The 19750-nt window shown below is 55.7% G+C and overlaps 6 protein-coding genes across 6 annotated transcripts; 4 read left to right on the top strand and 2 right to left on the bottom strand.

Annotated features, from left to right (window-relative positions):
• Positions 1-872: 872 nt before the first annotated feature.
• Positions 873-1603, top strand: CkaCkLH20_12376 (vacuolar protein sorting; the record flags this gene model as incomplete). Its single annotated transcript, XM_038895089.1, has 3 exons — positions 873-941; positions 1013-1423; positions 1481-1603. 3 exons carry the CDS (start codon positions 873-875, stop codon positions 1601-1603), a joined length of 603 nt encoding a protein of 200 aa, XP_038739603.1.
• Positions 1604-1934: 331 nt separating this feature from the next.
• Positions 1935-4258, bottom strand: CkaCkLH20_12375 (shugoshin; the record flags this gene model as incomplete). The annotated part of the gene is made up of 4 exons (XM_038895088.1): positions 1935-3651; positions 3707-3862; positions 3920-4151; positions 4210-4258. The coding sequence occupies 4 exons, from the start codon at positions 4256-4258 to the stop codon at positions 1935-1937; spliced, it is 2154 nt and encodes a 717-aa protein (XP_038739602.1).
• Positions 4259-4684: 426 nt separating this feature from the next.
• Positions 4685-5229, top strand: CkaCkLH20_12374 (DASH complex subunit Dad2; the record flags this gene model as incomplete). The annotated part of the gene is made up of 3 exons (XM_038895087.1): positions 4685-4901; positions 4956-5015; positions 5069-5229. The coding sequence occupies 3 exons, from the start codon at positions 4685-4687 to the stop codon at positions 5227-5229; spliced, it is 438 nt and encodes a 145-aa protein (XP_038739601.1).
• Positions 5230-6190: 961 nt separating this feature from the next.
• CkaCkLH20_12373 (uncharacterized protein) lies at positions 6191-8525 on the top strand (the record flags this gene model as incomplete). The annotated part of the gene is made up of 2 exons (XM_038895086.1): positions 6191-6785; positions 6832-8525. 2 exons carry the CDS (start codon positions 6191-6193, stop codon positions 8523-8525), a joined length of 2289 nt encoding a protein of 762 aa, XP_038739600.1.
• An 841-nt stretch (positions 8526-9366) lies between these two features.
• CkaCkLH20_12372 (phenmedipham hydrolase) lies at positions 9367-11153 on the top strand (the record flags this gene model as incomplete). The annotated part of the gene is made up of 2 exons (XM_038895085.1): positions 9367-9966; positions 10020-11153. 2 exons carry the CDS (start codon positions 9367-9369, stop codon positions 11151-11153), a joined length of 1734 nt encoding a protein of 577 aa, XP_038739599.1.
• A 623-nt stretch (positions 11154-11776) lies between these two features.
• CkaCkLH20_12371 (uncharacterized protein) lies at positions 11777-13003 on the bottom strand (the record flags this gene model as incomplete). Its single annotated transcript, XM_038895084.1, has 1 exon — positions 11777-13003. The coding sequence occupies one exon, from the start codon at positions 13001-13003 to the stop codon at positions 11777-11779; it is 1227 nt and encodes a 408-aa protein (XP_038739598.1).
• Between the last annotated feature and the right edge of the window lie 6747 nt (positions 13004-19750).

The raw sequence follows: 19750 nt of genomic DNA, 5'->3' as shown, positions 1-19750 counted from the left end.
CGGAAATCGGAGCTGGATCCCCTGATGGATCTCCTTTTTTTAATTAGCAATAAGCAATTGAGCACGAAATGCGCTGTAGGAACCCCTGCTTTCTTAGACGACAGCGGCTTCTTCAGTGTACTTTCACGCTTACTCAGTAATTTCCGTACTAAAAGGCACCTTGGACAGACAATACCGTATGTTGTCTGGTCAATTATGATGGAGGTATCTCGGCATTCGAGTCAGGGCGAAGGCCGTCGTGTTCTGGTCGGAAAGTGGAGGTATCCGTTTACGTCCAGTGGTAAGAAGACGGAACATGACAGACTCGATGGGATGAGAGCTTCTTGCCAATTGAGGTGAAGAGGAACCGGTTGGCGGCAGACACCGGACGACATCGGCGGTCTCCCGAAGCCGCCGAAGACCTAACCTCAACGGGTAGGCATCCGAAAACACCATCAGCCACAGGTGAGGTGCAATCTTAGTAGGTGCTTGAACCGTGTCTGTGGCTTGACACGGAGAAGACCCACTCCGCCGTTGCACCAATTGAGGCTGGACAGGCAGTCGCAGCTACCTACGTCCGGGTACGTCCAGGGTCCGGCAAGCAGCCAAGCTATTGACCAACCTTACCAAGACGATCCGAGATATCACGTCGCTCGCCGACTCCACGAAACGACATACCCCGTTACGTCGCGAACACACCCCGACCCGCAGGTCTATCACGACGACCTAGACGATCAAGCATCGACGCCGGATCCGCCCCCGCCCCGTGGTCTTCCCCAATCGGCCGCGCAACGTCAGACCCAGCCCCGACCTCCTGGCCAGCGTCCCACGCGGCGCCGTTGCGACCCCATCACCAACCCCGACCCATACGATAGCCTTCTCCAACCGCAAATATGGCATTCTTAATACTGGTCATCGGTGACCTGCACATCCCAGACCGCGCGCTCGACATCCCCCCAAAGGTACGCCTGCTTCATACCTGCCCGCCATCGAGTTATGCGTACTCTCGCGACTAACAAACACGCTTGCTCAGTTCAAGAAGCTCCTCGCACCGGGAAAGATCGGCCAGACCCTCTGCCTGGGAAACCTGACCGATAAGCATACGTACGAGTACCTCCGCACCATCGCCCCGGACCTCAAGATCGTCAAGGGTCGCTTCGATGTCGAGGCCACCAGCCTTCCCCTAACGCAAGTCGTTACCCACGGTTCACTGCGGATCGGCTTCCTCGAAGGCTTCACCCTCGTCTCCAACGAACCCGACCTGCTCCTCGCCGAGGCCAACAAGCTAGACGTCGACGTACTCTGCTGGGGCGGCACCCACAAGTTCGACGCTTTCGAGTACATGGACAAGTTCTTCGTCAACCCGGGCAGCGCCACGGGAGCTTTCACTGCGGCATGGGGCAAGGGCGGCGAGGAACCAGTGCCGAGTTTCTGTTTGATGGACGTACGTGTTTGAGAGCCTTGGAAAGCATCAGGGACAGCCTACTGACGATTTGTACAGGTCCAAGGAATCTCGTTGACTCTATACGTTTACCAATTACGCAAGGATGACAAGGGGAATGAGAACGTGGCAGTGGAGAAGGTTACTTACACCAAGCCCGTGGAGCCGTCTGCTACAACATGAATCGGTGGGTGATGAGGAGCGTCAGGAGACGTTGATGTTTACAAAAGGGGGGTCCAGCCAATGAAGGCCGTAGTCACGAATCAAGTTCATGCGAACGTGGGCGAATGATGATCATTATAATAATATCAGTTCCAGCCAGCCACGACCATGGCCCTTTGCTCTCGATGCTATCACCTAGGTATATGCACAGAAAACCAGGTCTCGTTCCTCCTTGGTATCCAGACAGTGCTACTGAAACACCGCTACAGAAACATTAACCAAACAAGCAGTGGTATTTTACCAACGTGTTGCAACTCCAGAAACTCCGGCGCTTAGCCATCCGTCAAGTTCATTATAACATCATGCTCCTTCGTCTTCTCATGGAGACTCTCGATGAGTCCTGGATATCGCCGCCATCCAGGCTCTCGAAGCTGCTATCTTCGGAGCCCTCAGCATCCGCGCGGGTTCTCTTCGGCAAGACCATCGACGCCCTCTTCCTAGATCCGCTGGTCTTGGGTCGCTCGGCTCCCTTCGAGCTGTCAAGCTTGAGATCCTGGCTCGTAACCGACGAAAGCCGCCTCGAAGACTTGATCTGACGGGCTGGAGGGGCGTTCTCCTTCAACTCAGCGATACGAGAACTGTCGCTGCCGGGGGTCGAGCTGGTGAACTCGTAGGGGTCAACATCGCCCTCGGCCGGTGAGCGCGGCTGGCCACTCGTACTCCTATCGAGGGAACCGGCCTGAGCAAGTCGGGCTGATCTCTCATCTTCAGTCTCGGAGATCGACCTTGACATCATCGACGATGTCCGCTTTTTACGATCAGGCCTCGCTGCGCTTGTTGTCGGTTCCACGGGCTGCATGCTTTCAGTCGCGTCGGTGGAGATGACTTGTCCTTCAGGCGCATCCTCCGGGGATGAAATGGCTGCGGGGATATTCCCCAAGGAGTCTCCATCGATGGATTCGCGCTTGATTATTACTACTTCGTCTGGTGTGGTGCCGTCCGATTTGGCGCTGCCGCTGCGCTGGAGGTACCTAGTCTGTCCAGACACTGCATCATACAGCTCCTTTGTCGGTCGCCTCATCTTGTCGCGCAGATTGGGTTCTGCGTAGCTGACAGCTGAACGGGCTCGTCTGCTCGGTCGAGATGTTTCGCCGTGAGATGATATCTCAGCGGGAGGCGGCGTGTCTCTGACGCTGGAGAGGCTCAGCCTGGATGTTGGCGCAGGCGAAGCTGGAGAGAGTAGAGCAGCTTCTAGGGGAACAGGTTCGGTGCTCGGAAGCACGTCAACAACTGGCGCGGGCGATGACGGAGCCGCAATAGTCACTTCGACGGCAGAAACCATCTCGTCCTCGGCTTCAGCTTCCCTGATCTTTTGCGCGGCCCGTTGGCTTGCCGCTCTGGGCTTCGGCTTATCAGCCATGGTCTTCCCCTCGCACGCGGCTGCCTTTGTATTCTTGATAGGAGACGTCACGTCGTCGTTCGTGCTCTTGGCCGCCAGGGGTTTCCTTGTGTTGATTGGCGCTGTCGTGCGCTCTCTCGTCTCCCGCCTTATATGTGCCAACTCCTTCAACGTCTTTCCGCTTTGACGTTCGCGTCCGATAATCGGGCGCTCCGCCCCTTCTCTCGACTTTGGCGACTCGGCAGTGGTTTGGCTCGTCTTGCCCGCGTCTTCTCCGATGCTGTACTTCCGCTTGGAGCCAGCCTTAGCAGACATTTGGGGCACGGCGGGAGGCATGATCGGCGTCTCCTTGGGTCGCGGCTTCTCGGGGTCTACGTTCTCGACGACAGGGGTAGGATCGGGGCGGACGATGATGTTCTTGTCGGTCTTCAACGTTGATCTGACTGTAGGGGCGGGCGCTGGCGACGGCGAAGGTGAAGCCACTGGTGAGCTGTATGATGTTGGCTCTGGCTCAGGATAATCTGTCGGCTGGCTGGGAGACCCAATGTCGACAGCTTCGCTGTCAACGAACCGAGACATGGGCGGGGGACCAAGCTCGGGGGAGTCAGTCGTGTCGGCCGTGGCCGATGTGTCCGCGGCTTCGGAGCAAAGGGCTAAAATTTGTTCGCGGCTGATGGACGCGTTAGCAATGAGGATTCATAGAATCATACATCCGCGCAACGTACTCTAGTGTTGCTCTGGGATACGACTTGTTCTCAGTAATAGTAGGCAGCCGGTCGTCATCCTGCGCTTGGGCCCCCGCCTCCTTAAGCAATTCACGTGGTGGACGTCTGCGAGGCGGGCTGCGCGGCGGAAGACTTGCTCTCGATGATCTCCTACCCCTAGGGCTCGCATGTCGTTTGGTTGGAGGCTCTTGCCCCAGGTTGGAAAGCACCGACATGCATTCTAGAAGCTGTGCTTCGAGCCTGGATTTGATATCCAAAGCGTGATCGGCCACTCTCCTGGCATTATTGTCGTCCAGCTCTTTTTCCAACTCGATGATGCGGCCATGCAGTCGAAGGTTTTCTGACAGAGATCGGGCGAAGTCTGCCTCGACGTTGCGAAGCTTGACCAACTGAGCGGCATTGGCCTTGGCGAGATCCCTATTCTGGCGCAACAACTTCCTGCGCACTGCAGCATCGCGTTAGTGAATGACATCGCCAGCGAGCAAGGAGAAAAGTAAACATACATGTGTCGATGCTATCTGCAGATACCGGAGGTTCGTTTAGTCGGGCCATGGTGCATTCTGGATGAGGGAGCGGACGGGTGTGTGACGATGCCAAAAACTGAGGAATGAAAAGCGAGAAACGAAGCGAAGCTCGATACGGAGGAGGCTGGGACAGTGACGCTGGGGGTCCGGGTCTGAGTGGGAGAAAATTTACCGAGTGTCATTTATTTACACTCGGCCTGATTGGGACTAGTGTAAACAATGAATCCTGGGTGAGGGGTTGCTGGGGGCGCGCGAGCATGGACCACACACCCCACTAGAGACCTACCACGGCCTTGAGCTGCGCTGGGCTGCGTGCAATTCTCACATGTGCATCTCACCGAATTTTTGATGGGAAAGTCGCATTCGACATAAACCCCGCCACGCCCTGCACAATTCTTCGGTTTACGCGACGAACTCTTCAAGTGACCAAAGCGGCCGACCCGACCGAATCACGATGTCGTTCCCGACCAGATCGCTATCGACCCGACTCCCCGGTGCAGGGTCGCAAAACGCCTCCTCGACAGGTGCATCGCCTATGCTGGTTGCGCGCATCGCAGAGAAGAAGGCAGAGTTGGAGCACCTGAAGGAGTTGCGGGACCTCAGCGCAGCAGTGGCCGGTCAGATGGAAGCCTTGGAGCAGAAGCTATCCACATTGTCAGACGGCACGGAAGGTGAGCCATTCTCAGAACTTTGTGAACTCCGGCGGCAAGACTGACCACGTATAGCGATTGCTATGGTTATTGGAAACTGGCACAATGTGCTGAGCGCCATCAACATGGCATCTGGTACGTGAAGTGCACCAGTGACCGACGTACATCATGCTTACTACCATTCCCAGCCCAACTCGCGAAACCGCCAGCAAACGAGCCGTCGGAGACCGAAGAACCCAGCATGCCTCTCCCACAGACGCTGGTTCGCATTCCGACCGAACATGCCCCGACACTGCAGGCACAGGCCGAGAACGTGGCAGAGAACGCCGAGAATTCATCCACCATATGATGATGCCAACGCGGTCTTGAGACGTTTTCAATGTGCTGCATCAAAAGCAAGCATGTCTTATGCTGACATCCGGTACTGTGGCTGCTCCGTCATCTTTGATTTGAGACTACATGGCTCTTTTCCAGAAGTCGGCACCTACCGTTGGAGCAAAACATCACCTTAGAACATGCCTTACATTTGGTCGCGGGTATCATCCTGTCGTCCGAGGAGCTTTGGGAACTTCCATTGCAACCCAATGGCAGTATATGAGAGTCCCAATCAGTGTGCGCTGGCGTCCATTAGCGTCCAGCTCCTGCATGTCTGAGGCGACGCTGGATTGGGGCAAGGAGGCTCCACCAAAGACAACAAACATGTGCGGGGTTCCAAAAGAAAGACGCGACGGGCTAGACGCGTCTTGGTTTCTTAGCCCTTACAGATACTGCGTACGAATCATGCAGCGCCCTAGATAAGGCAGTCACACCTTCTCCCGTTGCCGTTGCTACGGCGAGACGGGAGCTGCCTCACCCTCGCGGCTTGGGCATGCCGCCTTCCCCTAGCAAGCCGAGTGAGCTTGCCGTGGCGCCTTGCCCGCACGCCGGCGTTGGGCTGGCTCGTTTGACGGAAACCGACAGGAAGGTAGATCGCGAGGGAAAGGTGCAAATTGAATACAATTTCCGTCATGCTTCTTTCCTTGGCCGTTAACCACAAACTGATGACTCGTTCTCGTGTTTGTTTGTCGTACCTCTCGACGCCCCCATTCTTCACCTCGCTTCCACCCATAACAACAACAGACAGAGCATTTTTGCCCATCATCCTCGACGAGCCCTTTTTGGACACTTCTCATCTCATTTTCTCTCGATTCATCATCCAGCCCATACGAATCAATACTCGATCGTGTTCCAGTCAATATTGGAACCCCAGCTATATTACACGCACCCCGGTTATTCCGAAGCGAAATTGGCACCAAATTCCAGATCACCCACTGGTTCCCAAAGTTGCCATTCCCTTGCCCGCCAATCGTCTGGGGTTGGCTCTTCCCTGCCAGATCCAGGTCGAATCCGGAGATTGTTCTAGCACCATGGTTCGCTGTGCTCGATCTAGGGCCCACGCCCACGACTTCGACGTCGTCGAAGACCACACGGCCTCTGCTTCCAACCAACACGCTTTAATTAACGCAAACGTCACTCTTAGCTCCAATCCCTTTGCTCTACTCGACAGACCTGACACTAACACCGATCGAAGTCCCTCAGACTTCATCGACTCGCTAACCGACAAACTCAAAGAGCTTCATATCTACAGTCCTGAGAAGAACCGCGGCGACACATCATTGCGGGAACGTTGCTTGACTCGATCGACGATTCACACTGAGATCTTCCCGCCGTTCGAGGTTGTCCGGGAAGAAGCTGAAGAGTGTGACAACAGCGCGGTTGAGACCACTCATGCGCAAGGACCATTCCTTGCCAAAAGCCCTCGAGTGACCGACGACGGCGAGGGTGATCCCTCGTTGGCTGAAACACACGCATCAACGGCTGCTGCCACTCGCCAGGCACCATTTGAAGCCAGCTTCCCCTCCGAAGGTTCGCTCATCTGATTCCTCCCGGGTCTTCTCACTAACCAGATCAGAACACCATTCACCGGGAAACAACCACTGTGTTCAATTGTCCATCGCGCGACACAAGGCAGGTCAGTATGACTATGTACTTTCAGTAGATGCCTCAGCGACGCGTATCAGATCGTCCCAACACCAGGGCGACTCTTCGCAACGCTATGGCTGCAATCTTTTGTCGCAGCGCCAATACTCCCCGGCTTCTGTCTGCAGTCAGGGCAAAGCGGCTAATGCCTATCGATTCCTAGCTACGCCTCTAGGTGATGAAGAACTCGTGCCACAAGACGCATCGCCAATCCTAGCCCAAGAAGAGAATATGGCCGTCGCCGAACCCATTGTTCGACTTGTCTCTCCCAATATGGCTGGGAACCAAGCTGCATTCAACAAGGACGGACAATCAAATGTCACCGTTGCCGTTGTTGAGCAGACTCAACAAAAGTCAACCGGCGGTCATGAGCATGTGAAGGAGTCGTCGGTCGAGGTCATCGACCACCCGAAGACACGGGTCATTTCCGTCTCGACAGATGAAAGCAGCGACCTGGCTCCTTCCACGCCATCGCGATCAACCTCAGCCAGTTCGCAGTCACGCATCGAGGATTCTCTGGAAGCCATTGATAGACTCGAAGAGCAGCTAGAACTAGTAGATGCCGCCATCACACCACCAAGCAAATCCCGTCGACACCAGATGTTGACTGTCGAATCTTCATCTGCGAAAAAGACCGACATCGGACGTACAGGCCCTTTCGTGAAGCGCGAGCAACCCACCAAGGCCGGCTTCAAGCCCGCCGTTTCGCAGGCGCGCGCAGCGCAGAGACAGTCGATCGCAGTCGTCACCGCGAAAGCAACTCCGGAGTCCCCGGTCAAGGCGGTCACCAAGCGGGCTTCTGTGTCCCGTCCGACCAGCTTACTGCCACCCAAATCTCCCGCAAAATCCACCAAGGCGCCCACGAAGCCCTCCTTTGAACTCCCGGGAGAGGCTGTCGCTAGACGTCTCAAGGAGCAACGCGAAGCCCGTCGGGCGGCTCAAGAGACAGCCACGGCTGCCGCAGTGCCTCAAAGAACTAGATCGACCAAAGCACCGACCCGTCCCAACTTTGAGCTTCCCGGAGAGCGAATCTCCCAGCGCAAGAGGGAGGAGCAACAGGCTAAGCTGAAGGCGGAAGAAGAGAGACAACGACAACGTCGTGAGTTCAAGGCGCGCCCTATCAAAGCAAACCTCAACTCTGCCTCTTACCCTCGAGAGACCGCCACTAGCCGTGCTCGTCAGGGCAAGGGTTCCGAGCCGGTGGAAGTTGAACAGAGTCCTCCCAAGCGCTCCTCGATCTTGGGCACTCCCCGGACGCCACTCACGAGGTCTGGATCAATTAGATCTCCGCAGTCTCGAGGCAGAGGCATATCCCAGGCTACGACTGCCTCGGAGGCCAGCCGCGCGACCTCGACATCCACGAGCAGCATGAGTGGCAAGCGTAGCACGCTCTCCGCCGAGGAACTGGAACAGCAGAAGCTTAAGGGCAGAGCGGTTTTCCAGCGCGACAATTGCTACGTGGAAGACAAGGAGAGAGAACGCCGTGAACGCGAAATCAACGCCAAGCTTGCTCGCGAGCAGGCTGCCGAACGTTCTAGACAAGCGAGTCGAGAATGGGCCGAGAAACAACGACAACGACGCAAGGAGCTTGCTGCTGCTGATGCGGTAGTCCAAAGAGCCAATTAGTTGCGTCAGGAGAAGTCATCCTGCGTAATTGGCATTTGCCAGCCTTCATGTGGATTCTTTGGCTCATGCATTGAGCTTGCTTTTGTTTTGGATCACTTGGAGTTTGAAGTTAGCATGTTTTATTTTGGCCGGAGAGCTGATCAGCATGCGTGCCCAGCATTGGAGTCATGGTTTTAGTTTTATAGCTTGCGTTGGTTCGTCCCCTCAGGACGTGGTGCAGTTTGAGGTCAGGCGGCCTTCAGTTAGAAAAGATCTCATTATCCATAATTGGCCCAAGTGCAGCTCTCGCGATGTTCTGTGACTACAACTCTCTACGGCTACGCCTTCTTGAATGATTCAATGGTGATTACGGGTAAGAAGAATATGAACAGAAGCAGTGTGGTAGGGGCGGTAATACAGACAGTCACAGATGCCTCGTCTGGAAATGAACAGACAAAAAGTCTGATTGGCCATGACAGACTCACGCATGGTAGACGCATGAAGAATTTACAGGCCAATCTCTGGACCCGGTTTCAGAGAGCCGCACAGTTCACTTGAACATTGCCGCGTCCCGGGCCGGGCGTGGAGAAAACGGTGAGTGCCGCTCCGCCGGACTAGCGCCCGGGCGCTTGCGGAGCACGCCAACGACATCCGCCGACATTTGGCCTGGTTTGTGAGTCTTTCACTTCTAATTTTTACAACAACAGCTCGCGGCTTAGAACCGAATTTATATCTTTGACAATCAACAAGGTAACTACAGATTCACATTGCGTAGGTATAGATTGATTAACGACCTCTTCGTCTCATTCAAGTCCGGAGGTCCGGGGCCCCGCACCCTCAGCGATTACTCGAGGTATCAAGGATGAACACCGGAGGCGGCCAGGCCCAGCGGCCCACGGTCTCTTTGGACCAGGGGATATATGTGGGTAAGACCATAACCGACGACGATCTCCCACGCGAGGTGGAAGCATTTCTCGGCATTCCCTACGCAACAGCGCAGCGCCTCCGACAGTCCCAGCTCCCGCCGGCTTCCTCGGAAACCGTTGACGCGTCGGAGTACGGCCCCGTCTGTCCAACGGCGGACCCTTCCTTCCCGGCCGGCGAGGACTGCCTCAGCGCCAACGTCTTTCGTCCGATCTCTCGGGGTTCGGATGGCGTCCCGAAGAAGGTGCCCGTGTTGGTATACGTCCACGGCGGAGCGTTCAACTTTGGGCGCGGGGCGGACCGCAATTTAGCCGCATTTGTGTCGTTTTCGAAGAAGGACGTCGTGGCTGTGGGTTTCAACTACCGCCTTGGACCGTTGGGGTTCCTGCCCTGCGGTGCGGCGGCGAAGGAGGGGATCGCGAACTTGGGCCTGTTGGATCAGAGGACGCTTTTGGAGTGGGTGCATCGGAACATTGCCCGGTTCGGCGGTGATGAAGATGATGTTACGGTCATGGGATTCAGCGCCGGCGCGCATTCGGTATGTTTCTCTCATTATCAATGCTTCTCGGGATACTCACACACCCGCCCCAGGTCGGCCACCACGTCCTTTCTCCCCCCTCACGAAAGCTCTTCCGCCGCGCAGTCCTCGAATCAGGCGCTCCCACGGCCCGTTCCGTACTCGCAGCAACGCACCCTCGTCACGAGACTCAGCTCACTCAGTTTCTCGCCTCGGCCTCACTTTCCCATCTCCCGGAGGACCAAATCCTTCCCGCCCTCCGCTCTCTTCCCCTCCCGCAGCTCCTTCAGGCCTCGCTCTCGGTCTGGACAGAATGTGCCCCCTCGGTCCAGTGGCCCTTCCAGCCCTCCATCGACGGCGGCGCAGGCTCCAAGACAATCATACCCACGATGCCGATCCGCACCTGGACGTCCTCCGACCTGCCCACCCCGCCACCCCTGATCACAGGCTTCAACACCTCTGAAGGCACGACCTTCGTCCCGGCCTCCGCCTCCTCACCCGCGGCATTCAGGAACTTCTTCGCGGCTCTCATCCCCGCCTGCACGCCCCAGGATCTCGAGACCCTCGACAGCCTCTACCCGCCCGCGTCGACCTACCCGGCCCCGCCGACCCGCCACCATGGCTCCGAGTTCCGCAGGCTGGCGCACGCGTACGGGCACTACGGCTACATCGCGCCGCTGCTGCACTCGGCACACTTTGCATCCCGGAGGGGCGCGCCGGTGTGGGTGTACGAGTACGCCGCGCACGCGGACCTTGGGGCCGCGAACCACGGGGACCATGTGCCCGCCGCGACGAGGGACGCCGACGTGCTCTCGCCGGGCGGGACGCCTGGGTTGTGGGCCGTGTCTGAAGCCATGCACGGGTTCTGGTCGTCATTTGTGACGAGCGGCGACGAGGAAGAAGGGCCGAACGGGTTGGCCAACTCGAGCGGGATTACCTGGCCGCGGTTCGTTTCGCCGTTTGGCGATGTGGCTGGGGGCGCGGAAGATTACGTACCCACGGACGAGGAGGGTGAGACGAGGGGAAAGATTGTTGTTTTTGGGGAAGGGAATGATGAGCTCATGGGTCGTCAGGGACGGCGCCAGCCCGGCACCGTTGCGCGGGTGAGGACGTTGACGGAGGCTGAGATGCGGCAGTTCCGGTTCTGGTGGGATCATGTTGGGTTGAGCGAGGGCATGGGCGGAGCAGAGGACGAGTCGAAGTTGTGATTGACAGTTTATGATGGCGATAGACGTTACACGTCACTTGTAGACAGCATCATGTTCGGATCGACAAAGGAATATCATTTCATACGTATCTAGAAAACTTTGGCTCGAGTGATAAACCTCGAGTAGTCCTACATCCATGCAAACCCTTTTCACAAACTTTTCCCCGCAACACTTCCTGCAATCAAGACAATCCTGTTTACTCTTGTCCCAGGACGTCAGCAGGTCACGGCGTCCGTACGCCTTCGTTCTTTATGTACACTGAATTAAACTGCAGCGACATGGCAACGCCGTTGAAAGCTTTGGTCGTGGTAGTCCAGAGATGGTGTATGTATATGACGAAATAAATCATGTGCGTCGAACGAGTGATTAGGATCTCCGTGCCGCTTTGGCTGCGTACTCCTTGGACAAGCAGACGAAGGCAGCGGAGATGGATGGTATTAATAATGTGGAAGTTTTCTCGGCATTGTTATCGCCGTATGCCATGATTCCGTGAGTCCAGAACGCCATTTTTCGAAACCCGATTTCAAGATCGTTCGTCTGATGGGGAGGGTGGGTATCTTCAGAACAGAACCCCAGCAGACTACGAGTCAACAAAAGCTTTAGCGCAGCTCGCTAGACTTCATCTAAAAGTTCTGCGAAATGCCTGCGTTTTGCTGTTGTGGGTAGTGGGAGGGGTTCTCGATCCGAGTGTTACGACGAGCCGGGTTGTCACGGATTACGGGTTGGCCGGGAAGCTCGGTGGGTCGTTGATCGCCGTACGGGGTATCTGAGTATGGGTTGTTACCGTATTGATCGTAATAGGCGTTGCCGCCGGTGTAGGCCATGCCGATGCCTCCATCAGACGTGTCGGAGTGATTACCAGCACTGTAGGAAGACGATGCGTTGGAAGGTCCACGGTGAACGCCGACTCCACGGTTCATAGCGGCCGAAGGGCCCATGGCGCCAAGGATCTCGCCGTCGGGGGAGTATGAGCCATCGTTGATCAGAGGCTCTCCTGAGCGAGTGTCAGTTCCGTGGGTTGGTGATGTTCCGTCCGAGTGAGCCGCACCTGTGTTGCCTCCAGACATTGTCGTGGACGCCTTGCGCCCGGTCGATCCGGCCAGGGTAGTGGTACCCCATCCACGGTATCCAGAAGAGCCGTCCTCCTTCATTTCGTAAGAGCCACCATCGTTCAAAGAGGGAATGGTCGGGTCAGCGTTGGGGTTGTAGGCGTAGTCCTCGACTTCCTTGCGACGCTCCTCCTCGGCATGCTTGCGCTGCTTCCTCTTCCTCCAGAAGTAGATACCCGCCAGGATTAGGAGGGCAACAGCCGCAATCGGAACGACTACGGCCACCGCAATCTTGCCTCCATCGGTGAGGCCGCCGTTTGAGTCGCTGCCGGATCCGGAGGCGCCGTTCGTCGAGGTTGCGGAGGCGGAGGCGGATGAACTGCCGGCGGTCCGGGACGGGTCAACGGCCTGAGTTTGTGTGATGATGATAGTACTCGTCGGACCTCCAGGCACAGTCGGAGTCACGACAACAGTGGTAGCCACGACAGATCGCTCTGTGGTTTCCGGGGTTTGCGAGGACGGAGCTTGGGTTTGCTGCGTCGTGGTCGTCGTCGGAGCAGCCTGTTGCGTAGTGGTCGTCGGCTGCTGTTGGGCGGTGGTCGGCGTCGCAGGCGGTGCTTGCGTCGTGGTGATTAGGGTAGTGGGAGGAACCTGAGTCGTTTCTGCGGGTTGAGTTGTAGCCGCAGCGGTCGTTTGCGGGGTGGTGGCTGCGGGCGCAGTTGTGGCAGGAGTTGTGGCATTTGTGATCGAGGTCTCCTGTCTCACGAAGAGACCAGGAATCCGGCTGTAGGGAAACGCCATGTCAGCAACGATAAACGTGCAAATGTCATTGCATCGTCAAGTGCGCAAGAAGAGATGATGAAGGGTTGACAGGCGAGAAGGATGGGATGAAGATTCTCGGTCAGCGACGCATGGATTGTCAGGCGGCCCTGCTGATCCGGATCTGCACCTGCAAAGGCGCCGTGGTGTACTCGGCATGACTGGGGAAACACAGAGTCGGACAACTTACGCCCAATACATTGCTGCAACAGCTCGTAGAGCGGAGCACTGCGTGTTTCAATGCACAAGAAGGTGAGAACAGCGCGTCGCCGATTGCTGGAAGCGCAAGCGATCAACGACAGACGGGGGCAGGTCGCCGAGAGAAGGCCACAGGTGGAACAAGCGACAGCGACAGCGACAAGGCCGAGTCGTAAGTGGCACGGTGCGGTAGGTTGTCAGTTGCGGGTGTTCGTGTGAGAAAAAAGGGATATGTTCGCGTTTGAGGAGCGATATGCTCAGACAAGACGAACGGGCGGTAATTGGCGCGGGTGGCTGAGTCAGGTCGAGTTCAGGTAGTGTCCGCGGAAGCGACCAAGTGCAAAGTCCGTCTCCTAACTATTCGCGGGTCGGCGTGGGATTGGGCGGTTGGCAGGGCCGATTTCGAATTGCGAAGCAACAAGCGCCCAGCCGTAGAGTGGTTTGTCGATCCCGGATGACGAAAGGGGGTCGATTGGAGGACGAACAAGACGGGGAAAAGGAAACAAAGATTAGACAAAAAGTAAGAACTGGAGGGAGGTAAATGCGAGAAAAAGGCGGGAAAAGTGAGGGGAAGGGAGGAGGAATCGGTAGTAAGTCGCGGATTTCTTGGAAGCGTATCGACTACTTGCTGCTACTGCCAATTGAGAAAGAGATGGCAGGGGTTGATGGCGGGAGGGATATGGGGAAAGAGAGGATATTGGAGGAAGGCAGCGAAAGGGAGGGAGAGCGAAGGGGAGACAGGCTCCGAAGGAGCTGGACAGGAAGCCGGGAATATGTATGTTTTGAGCAAGTGAGATGGGAAAGGGTGGGGCCTTCCATCGCTGCTCTGCTGCACCAACATTTCATTTTGCACTTGCACCAGTACTTGCACCAGCACCAGCACCAGTATTTGCACACCTCACCTCCGCGAATGCAGCATACCTTATTACGGATACCTGTTCATTCTCTCTGTCTCGTGTCCGCCCGCCTCCCGAGTCCCGGCTGCTCTAGCTTGTCTGAGTGCAGGTGGAAATGCAAATGCAGAGGCAAACCCAGAGGCAGAGGCAAAGCTGCATCGGCTCGACTGCTTTACTGAATGATCGCAACTCACCTTGCCGTCCACAGCCCAGTCTTACTTTTGGCAGGAAGCCCAGTCTGGACCCGGCAGCACACCAGTGACCAGTCCCTCATCCATGATCCCACTGTCAGCCGTGAAAGTGGTGGGTGGCTCAGCAGCATCGAGCATCCATCCATTCGCCTTGGGACGATGGCTTCGGCGGCAGGGTGCTGGAGGCCGCTTCTACGACATGAGGTCACATCAGGTCGCCCGAGTACCTCCGCCATCAACTGCAAACTGCCTACCTACCCTACGCCATGTACCCCGTGTACTCTCCGCAGTCTTGTTGCCGAGGTGCCTGTCAGAGAACTTGGTTGGACTTGCCTGATCTACAGCTCAGGCGCCGACTGCATGGCACGTTACAGCAAATACCTCGAGGTACCTGACTAAGGCTGCTGCATTTCTCGATATCATGTACCTTTTTGCTGGCTTCCGACTTCGACCGTTGGGAGACCTCGATCGTGTTCCAAATGGACCCAGGTAACGACACAAAGAAGACTTTGACGGCTTCCCTTGACAGCCTTCCTCGCTCTCCGACCAAATCTGAGCTTTAGAGAAGGTGCTCCTCCTTGGATGCCTTGTCTCTCGCTCATCACGACATCCGCCAATATCACAATGTCTCAGTTATTTCGCAAAAAAGTGCGGCACATGCCCATCGAAATTGCGAATTGCTGCACTGCTGCCTTCTTGGGGCTCGCCAGGATCCCAACGTCCAAAGTCCCGACGGACCCCGGCCACCATAAAGCCTAAAAGGCTTAGACGCGGCAAGAGAAATGCACCTGAACCAGGTCCCTTGAATAAACGGCAGCACGAGTCGTCCTCATCAAAGTCCTGGGAATGTTCAATCCTCCATTCATCAAACCGAATGCCGTTCAGTCTGCTTTTGCGCCAGGCCGCCTCCGAAATGAATTTCAAACACGTACTCGATCGAGTCAATCCGAGTCCACGACAATCGCAACTTGCGGTGCATTCCGGCCCTTCACACATGTCCCAAGACGAACAATGAGCTCGAAAATGCACAACACGACGTCTCAAACGCGACACGCCAGGCAAATACGCAAGCGATGCTGCCAACGCATGGCAGTCGAGTTTCACTTCTTCCCAAGAAAGTCCAGATGAAAAACACCCTGGTATCGAGCCCCGAAATCATCTGGCTGGGCCAGACTTCCGCTTCAAGCTCCAACAGTTACCGGCTGCACGGCCTTGCTCGCTCCTGCGGAGTCCCAGAAGAAATCAATTCATCATTGGGATTCGCGATTCGCTTCGCTACGCCGCGCCGGGCACACCAAAAGGTCTGTCCGCTCCGCTCGTATCCAGAGTGATTGGCAACTGCTCCGGACTGGCCAATTTCCCTTGGCCAGTTTGCAGACACTTACAGGCCTCTTCCTGGCAAACCACGCCGGATGCCAGGTCCAGCTGCCAAGCAAGCAACATCATTCGTTCCCGAACAGAGGGCAAGAAAAGAGGGCCAGAGCGCGTTCGCGCTCTGTCTACGCAATTCTGGAGACTGCTCGAGAAACGCCCACAATTAGTCGGCCCATCAACTGTATTTTACTGTCTTGGGTTTCTTTCCTCTCTTCGTACTTGGCCCGTCAGACTTCAGAGCTCTCGACGGCGGTAAACAGTAATGGAGCTGATGACTTGCCAGGAATGACGATCAATTGCAGTCCACAGGGTCTGAGCCTAGCTTGTTGCGTTCAATTTCTGCTCCGTACCTCACGAATCGGGCTTCCTTGGCCAGAGCAGCTGAATTCGGCATCGACTACACAAACAACCAGTCTGGGTGTTTATTTTGTTGCCCTCGTCTCTCCCTGCCGTACTCCAGCTGCAGCACTCATTCGCACTAGGAAGCGGATTTGCCTCACTGTGGGTTCTTCCTCGCGGGCGCCTGTGGACTGCTTCGTATCCCAAGAAGGGCTGCTGATCTTCAGCCTGTGCCTTTTTTTATCCTCGGCGTGGATACTATTCGATCTCTTGTGCGATCCCATCGATCGGGCTATTCGTACAGAGGTAGCGGTATTGCGTCAAGTGCGCGCTTCTTGCTGGTCAGATCGGCAGGAGTTTGACCCGCTTGACCAAGCACAGAAAGTGCGTCCATCCAAGAGCGACAATAGGGAACCTCGGAAAACCAAGCGACATAGGAAACCCGTCCGGTCTTGTGGCGATCGGCGGCCGCACCGGCAGGCCACCTCGGGTAGGGGACCCATCTTAGTGTCGACGCACAGTTCTTGAAGACAACCAACTTTCGGACCCGTCTTGCCGTTCTGTCTCTCCTTGACCGCCGCGTCTTTCTCCGTGGTAAACATCATTGGTGTAACCTTACTTTACTTCCCGACGGCTTATTCGATACATCTCCCCAATTTCCATCTTTGGCACGGCAATCTCGAGGACCACCATCTGTCATCCTTTCCTACAGCCGAAAGCCGGTCCTTTAGACCTCGTGGCTGCATTCCGTCGGTATCAGCCCAATTCAGACTTCACAACGTCGCCCATATGCAGATAGCAAGCCAGACGGTTTCTCATGGCCCTGACTCCCGAAGGTTTGTTCTCCTGTCAAGTCAAGCGCAACGTCAGCGATGTTGCTGGCGAATACCATTGTCGGTTACACGGCTATTATCACCATTGCGTTGGCACATATACCCCTCAATGACGTCCTAATTGAACCCTGGCATCTCCAAACCACGGGAGCAAGACGGCTGGGATAACCCCGACGTGTCAAGATCTCATGGGGAATTGGAATCATATCATCAAGATCAATATACCGTCACGTCGGCACCTCCTTTTCGAAGCAAAAGATCGGCACCATCCCACGGAGCAACGTCATGTCCCCTGAACCCTCCTCCACACCATCTCCAATATTCGCCGTCGCTGTCCTTGGAAAACCTTCAAACAAGCAACAGCCCCTCGCTAGCTTGACTTCATCCCAATTTTCGCAGAATATCCGACAACACAGTCGTGCCTACCCAGACGACAACCCAATCGCTCTCACCCATTCTCGGCTCGAGAATGATGACGGTAGCCACGGCTTGCTGGGTCAGCCCTCAACAGCATCTGATTCTTCCGTCGTGTCAGTCAGACGAATGCATTCGCGTTGTCCGGCTTGCTCAAACCAAATTCCAACCGCTTTCCATTGAAAACATATCCGATCTAGCTCTCACACCACCACACCATAAGCAAGGAGACGGCACGAAGCGGCGTAGCACATAACGCTGCTGCAGAGACTGAAAAGGATCCGAACACAACTAGGCGCCTGCCAAATCTGTACAGGCACACGTTGCAAGTGTCACAAGCCGCTCTTCAGCGGCGTGGAAGTCCGCAAACAACTGCGCCTCCAGCTTGTTTCTTTTTATCGGGCTGCTTTGTTGACCAAACCATTCTATCGGTTCCCGAATAGCTGGAGGCTGAGGACTGTTTGGCTCAACGTCCCGCGATTAGCTTACTCTTAAGCTAAAGTACCCGAGCTCTCGTTCGCTTTCCCATACGCCACAGTCTCATGGCTGTGCCCTGTCCTCGAATCCGAACTCATCCCAACTCCTACTCAGCTTGCTCTCATTGGCCGCGGCGCGCGCTCCTCGCCAGTGAGAACGCCACCGACTGCACCACCAACCGCAAGCGCAAACCACGTTGCTCCACACGTTCTGGCAAGTGTCCGATTGTAAAAATAACTTTCCAGTTAACCTCTTGTCGGTGCCGAAAAGGGCCCATATCGACTTCCGCATTCTGGTGATGACTTTCCGCCAAGTCTTAGCCGAAAGAATGCGACCGTCTGCCTACGTCGTGACGGGTTGTCGCCGCTTCGGATCCTGCAGAGCAGCGAGATAAGCGAAACGACGATGATGGCCTTCTGACAATGACTCGTGGGGACGACGTGGCCCTCGGAAAAAGATCTGTCAGCGCCCTTTCAATGCACATCATAGGCATGACCGTGTGTTTACATCGAGGAAGCGGGTATGCGCGCGGAGCGGTGGCGGCGGCTGTGTCCGCACGTGTCCCGCCGGCAGAGGGCGGAGGCCAGCACGGAAGGTCCGTCCAAGCTCTCCGCCAGGCCTCGGACGTTGACCGGCTCCTTCGTCCTCGACCTGATCCGGAGGCCTCGTCTCGCTCGAGCCTGGACCGCTTTGAAGTAGACGAAACGCCGGGACCATATTCAACGTCGCCGTGAGTCCGGGGTGTCGGTCATTAACCAGTGTTTCGAGGAGGCATCTGGTTTATTCATCCTTACACGCTTGTCTACTTCCTCTGGACGCAGATAATTCGACATGAAGTCGATGGATTGTGTCTGTTTTGATTTGGGTCTGTCGCCTCGCTGCCCATTGTCCTTTCACATCACGGGAGTAAGTCATTTTACGGAATGCCAGCAAACCAAAGTAGCGTGAGCTTTAACTCGCTGGAGGACCCTCGATGCTATACTGTTTGACGTGTTGACTCGCTGGACTTGGAGGTATCCGGATACATTGCTCGCTTGCCTTGGCTTCGATTTCAATGACAGTCTTGTGATGTTTTCGTCTGCCAGGCACTCATGTAGTCGTTTCCTATTAAGCCATCCAGTCCGGCCTCGTTTTATCGGCTCTGATTGAAAGTTGAAAAGAAGCCCGAGTTGGCATTGAAGGGTTGGAACCGACAAAGTTGATAAGCCGCGTCTTAGGGTTGACGAGATTTGCCGTGGTCGGTCTACCTCGATTGGGCATCCTTTGTGGGCTAAGAGACGACGATTCTGAATAGTGATGAGCGAATGGCGACGTACTGGCGAAGACATTGCTGCTTATGCACGAGATGCCTCGTTGTTCCCCGAATATCCTGCCTCGATAAGTGGCTGATCGTCCCCTGCTGATGGCTATGGCACGAGGAGAAGCCCAATGGACGAGCTTCGTTCGCCAATAGTACCGGCGACACCAGCTTGGTCGATATCGTGCCATCTCTCGCTCACTACAACGGATAGTTGAATCCGCTTCGTCTACCGTCGTCTAACCACGGACCCAACAGGATGTTCAGGCTGCTTACTATGCGGCGGATGTCTGCCATTGAATGAGAGATTGAGTATGTTTGAGGGCGTTCTTCAACGGAAATCGTTGTTTGTTTCTCTTCTTCGAGTCGAATGCATGGACGTGTCCTTTTCCAAAGGCGACCTCCATGCAGGCGATCGTCGTCCTGACTTCGATGGACAAGGGCAGTCGAAGTGAAGTACTGAACTCAGTTCCTCGTACCCAATGAGTAGGGCGTGGACAGATATGAAGACTTGCCTCAGAGCGTAAGAGTGATGCATGGGTCATGAAGAGTGCTCAAGTGAGCTTACCTGAATGATGGGCGTTAGCGTCGGTCTGCTTCACGTTCTGAAATCTCACTTCAAAGGCCCAAGTCATGCTCAGTATACTTTCTGTAGTATTCATCATCTAACTGATGCTCGGATCGGGCGTACCGAATCCTTTTTCTATATG

The sequence above is a fragment of the Colletotrichum karsti genome, assembly GCF_011947395.1.
Source record: "Colletotrichum karsti strain CkLH20 chromosome Unknown Scaffold58, whole genome shotgun sequence".
In the NCBI taxonomy this organism is placed as follows: Eukaryota; Fungi; Ascomycota; class Sordariomycetes; order Glomerellales; family Glomerellaceae; genus Colletotrichum; species Colletotrichum karsti.
The sequence above is the reverse complement of the archived record's forward strand: the minus strand, read 5'-3'. Positions and strand labels throughout refer to the sequence as shown.